This window comes from Cajanus cajan, chromosome 11, assembly GCF_000230855.2.
Source record: "Cajanus cajan strain Asha chromosome 11, NIPB_CcT2T_4, whole genome shotgun sequence".
In the NCBI taxonomy this organism is placed as follows: Eukaryota; Viridiplantae; Streptophyta; class Magnoliopsida; order Fabales; family Fabaceae; genus Cajanus; species Cajanus cajan.
In genome coordinates, this window is record NC_138527.1 from 17,263,008 (window position 1) to 17,267,998 (window position 4,991).

A 4,991-nucleotide genomic window follows, 5' to 3' on the forward strand; every position below is an offset into this window, starting at 1 on the left:
TAGTGTTAGGGATGAGATTAGGGAGTTGAAAGAATATTTGAGAAAAAAAGAAGAGGAAAACATAAAAAGAGAGAAAGCAATTAGAAAGAGGGAAAAAGAAAATGCAAAGAATAGTAAGAAAATAAGGAATTTACTTGTAAAGTTAGTAGAAACTAGGGGATCCCAACCTAGGATTGTTCCAAATAGATCTCAAAAAGGCAAAGAAGTTAGAGTTCCTAGGAGTATGCATGAGGAAGAAAATACAACAAGAGAAGAGGAACTTAGAAGAAAAGAAAAAGAAAAGAAAATAGAAAAGAAAGAAAAAATGAAGAAAAGAATAGAGAAAGTTAAAGAGTGGTTAGAAAATGAAAAACAAATAATACTCTTAGAGAAGAGTAAGGAGGATAATGTTTCTTCCAAAGGGCTTATGCTTAAAGAAAGTCACTTTACCATTGAAAATACTTTAAAAAAGACTTTCTTCATTCATCAAGACCTTAACTCTTTCTCTCACGTTGCCACTAGTCATGAAGTGGAGATTCAAAAACAAGTCCTTTTTAAAGAAAAAGAATCTCAACTTCAAGATTTAGTGAAGAAGAAGTGGACTTCACTTAGTGCCACCTCTTATGATACTTCCTTGGTGGTGCCCAAGGTAGATACACCTTTTTTCTTTAAGACTCTTTCTACTTTAGTTTTCTTCATAAAGCACCCAACTTTTGGTTTGTATGGTTTGTTGGATACATCTCATGGTGTTGTATCTTCTATTTTTGATCTTGAAGGAAGTTCAAACTTATTTGAACTTAACTTGGATACTTCCCTACAAGACAAACTTAGATTATATGAGTTTTCTAGACTCCTTTTAACACTTTTTTCTCATATGTATTTAACAAATAATGCAATAAAAAGTTGTTTAGGTAATTTTTTAGTTAAATTTTCTTTATTTTCCAATACATATCTAGGTCACTACATTGGATGCCTCCAACAAGATATTTTAGTTCTTAGGACTAATGCTTTAGTGTGTTATAGTTTTAGTCTTTTTAACTTTTTAGGCTTTAGTTATACACCTAGACTTCATCATGGGGAGGATCCTATCCTTAGCATTAGCGAGTCTAGTCCTTTTAGCTTAGAAAATCTTTTTAGCATTTTTAGTGGAACTCCTCTTAGGATGCACTTTCCATCTATATCATATACTATTCCCTCTCATGCTTATTTTTATGTTTTTGTTGGTCATGATGTCCACCATGAAGAACCTCTTGATTTGAGGTCAAATCCTTTTCAAGAGGGAGGGAATGATGGAATAACACTAACGCCAAGAAGACCAAGAGGTGATATATTGAAGGAGGCAAGAGGAATGGGTTAGTATTGAAAAAACCATAGAAGAAGTAAGCTTACTTTTTATAGCATTTATTTTTATTCCTATTTTTTTCCCTTGTCTTTAATTTCCTATTTTACCCTTGTATTTTGGGGTATCTTTGTCATAGGATTTATTTTCTTTTGTATTTCCCATTTTACCCTTGTATTATGGGGGTACTTTAGATCATAGGTTTTTAATTTTGGGCTAAGGTATTTAATTAGGGAGCTAGACATATTTTTGGTGGTGTTTGAACTTATTTTTGGACTTAGAAAGGCTTAGGCCCAAGTGGAGGGCAAAGGTTGCATGGTCTTATCATGCACCTACACGTAGCCTAACTAAACCCAAAGATTCCATCGTTGGCCACCAAGTTGCATCTAGGGTTAATTTGGGTTTCATTTGGTGTGCATTTGGCACCCTAAATGCAACCCTAGATGCCTCTCACTCCTATAAATACCCTAGGCACCACACCTTGTAAATACTTTGGATATTGAATATAAAGAGAGCCTTTTGTGCCTTTATATCTTTCCTTAGTCACCCTTGGCTAATTCGGCCACCTCCCTCCCATCTCCACCTTGAGAGAAACAACCCTAGAAGTGGCCTTCATCATCATGAAGTGAGCCAACCCTAGAGTACCCTTCTCAAGCATTTCCTCAAACACCTTCTACCCAACCTCCATTTTCATCCATTCCATCATTATCCACCCTAAAACCTTGTGCCACCTTTGAAGAACTTGATCCTTGGAGTAGGCGTCCTCTTCCTTGCTCATCATCTCATGTTCATGCAAGTAAGGATGCCATCACCAAATGAATTGCTCTTGAATGGAAGAAGTTCACGGATGAGGTTAAGTCTAAGCCTTGGATGGAAGCATCGAAGCTTAAAGATCAATGGAAGGCTCACTTCAAAGAGAAGGAAGAAGATGAACTTCCTAGGTTTTGAGGTGAATTCTCACTAAGACTTTGAAGAGGAAACTCGGCACTTAGGCTCTCAAATTTCATATATGATTCAAAGTGAATACAAAGAGTAGAAGAAACACTTAAGTAGCATCTGGTTTTGCACACATTTGGGCGCCTAAGTCAAAGCTTACATGTGGCGCCCAAAATTTGAATTCAAATATTGGCTCCCATGTGTTTGGCCGAAACTTTAGGTACCTAATGTGTATCTAGGTTTGATTTGAGAGTCATTTAGGGTTAATTTGAGTGTCACATGTTCTGCAACCAATTGGTGCAAAACATGTGACTCAAATGTAACTTAAATGTCTTCCAAATTAAACCTAATTTAACCTAGTTAGCCTACTTTAGTATTTCTTGTATTTTCCTAATCTAATGACCTAAATACATTGGTCCAACAAATACAATGGAAAGGAAAAATTACAAGAATGAAAATGAGCCAAATATTGGGTACTAAAAGCCCAAAGGCCCATGAAGCCCAAAACTAGGCCCAACAAGCCTAAAACCTAAAATGCTACTCTATGTGGTCCAAAAATACAAGACCAAAATATATTCAAGCTATACTAACAAAACATAATAAGAGTGTTCAAATCAAGATAGGCCCATATTGAAACTTGGTCTGGGCCTTCCAAGGCCATAGGGCCCATTGGGCCTTGACTGGCCCAATCTTCCATGTCTAGCCCACTCCTCTTGGATCTTTGAGTGTGTTACCTCTTGCATTCCCAAGTATGATTCCATCACTAAATCAAGCATGACATTTTCAAATTTATTGTTACCAATAATGCAAGGTACACAAAATGTACCTAGGTCCTTACACTTTTCAGGAATATGTGGAACAGATTTACCTATGAGTGCTGAGACATTTCTGCCCATGCTGATTCGCTCATTGCCCTTCAGCTTCCTCTTGTGGGTGCACAAGTCTTTCAGAAATTTAGCATATTTGGGAATTTGCTTGATGGCATCCAGCAAAGGTATGTTCACCTCCACCTTCCTGAAAGTCTTCAAGATCTCCTTATCCACCTCTTCCATCTTTTTGCTTGGAATTGATTTTGGTGGAAATGGAAGAGGGATAGGAGGCTGATGTAGATCATCACTGTGTGCACTGGAAGAAGGTCCACCTGCATGAAAATTTTTGTTACTACCTGTAGGGCCTTCTTTCTCAAGTGTAGGCTCAGGTGAAGGTGTAGGTATAGCTGGGGGTGCTGGGATGTCAATTTGTTTGCCAGACCTCAAGGTGATGGCACTCACATTCTTCGGATTTTGCACAGTTTGTGAAGGTAGCTTGTTTGAATTTTGGGACTGTGCCTGATTTAGCTGAGTTGCCATCTGACCCATTTGATTTGTCAAACTTTGAATGGAAGCTCTGGTCTCTTGTTGGAACTGCATGTTTTGAAGAGTCATCTGCCTCACTAACTCCTCCAATGAAGGTTCAGAAGTAGAAGGTTGAGGAGCTGGTGGGGCTGTAGGTGCAGGAGGAGGTCTCTGTTGAGGAGGCTGATATGTAGAACTTGAGGGATTATTGGAAGACAGATCATAATTATGTTGTTGCTGGTGTGGAGGTCTGTTGTTGTAAATGTTGGCAACATATGCTTGTGGGGCATCAGGACCTGTAGAAGATTCTTGCAAGGAGGGACAAGCATCTGTTGGATGACTAATTGCAGTACAGATGCCACATACTCTTGCTGGTGGTGGAGCTGATTTTTGATTTGCAGCCAGTTGTGAAACCAAGGTGGTGAGAGCATCAATCTTACTCTCCAGCTTTTTGTGTTCAGTGGAATCTGGGGCTACCACATCATGCACACCCCTCACAACTATGGCATCACTCCTCATATTGAATTGTTGTGAATTGGACGCCATTTTTTCAATCAGCCCTCTAGCAGAAGCAGGTGTCATATCTCCTAAAGCTCCTCCACTAGCTGCATCAATCATGCTTCTATCCATCATGTTCAACCCCTCATAGAAATATTGCAATAATAACTGCTCAAAAATTTGATGGTAAGGGTAGCTAGCACACAGCCTCTTGAATCTTTCCCAGTACTCGTATAAGCTCTACCCCATGAGTTGCCTAATTCCAGATATGTCTTTCCGGATTGCAGTGGTCCTGGATGCAGGGAAGAATTTTTCGAGGAATACTCTCTTCAAGTCATCCCAACCTGTTATTGAACCAGGAGCCAGATAGTACAACCAGTCCTTGGCAAGATCCTCCAATGAAAAAGGGAATCCCTTCAGGTAGATGTGATCTTCAGGGACATTAGGTGGCCTCATGGTGGAACAAACTATGTGGAACTCCTTGAGATGCTTGTGTGGATCCTCACCTGCACGACCATGAAACTTAGGCAACAAATGGATCAGTCCAGTTTTAAGCACAAAAGGAATATCTTCCTTAGGATATTGAATGCATACACTCTCATATGTGAAATCAGGTGCAGCCATCTCCCTAAGTGTTCTCTCTCGAGGTCCATTATGTTCACCCATGTTTTCAGGTTGACTTGAATGAAGTTCAAATGCAACACTTACACTATCACTAACACGATGACTATCACTATCACTATCACTATCACTATCTAAAGATGGAACTATATGCTCTCTGACTAATCTATGGTATGTTCTATCTATTTCAGGATCAAATGGATGCAAAGTGTGTGGATTGTTCCTAGTCATGCACTACATGCAACACATGCATGAATAGTAACCGTGAACAGTAAAAACTACCA

The 4,991-nt window shown here is 39.0% G+C and overlaps 1 protein-coding gene across 1 annotated transcript; it reads right to left on the reverse strand.

The window, feature by feature from the left end:
* Positions 1-2,835: 2,835 nt before the first annotated feature.
* LOC145953409 (uncharacterized) lies at positions 2,836-4,218 on the reverse strand. Its single transcript, XM_083067359.1, has 3 exons — positions 3,420-4,218; positions 3,081-3,197; positions 2,836-2,840 (listed from the first exon to the last, which is right to left on the reverse strand). Exons 1-3 carry the CDS (start codon positions 4,216-4,218, stop codon positions 2,836-2,838), a joined length of 921 nt encoding a protein of 306 aa, XP_082923485.1.
* Positions 4,219-4,991: the final 773 nt, after the last annotated feature.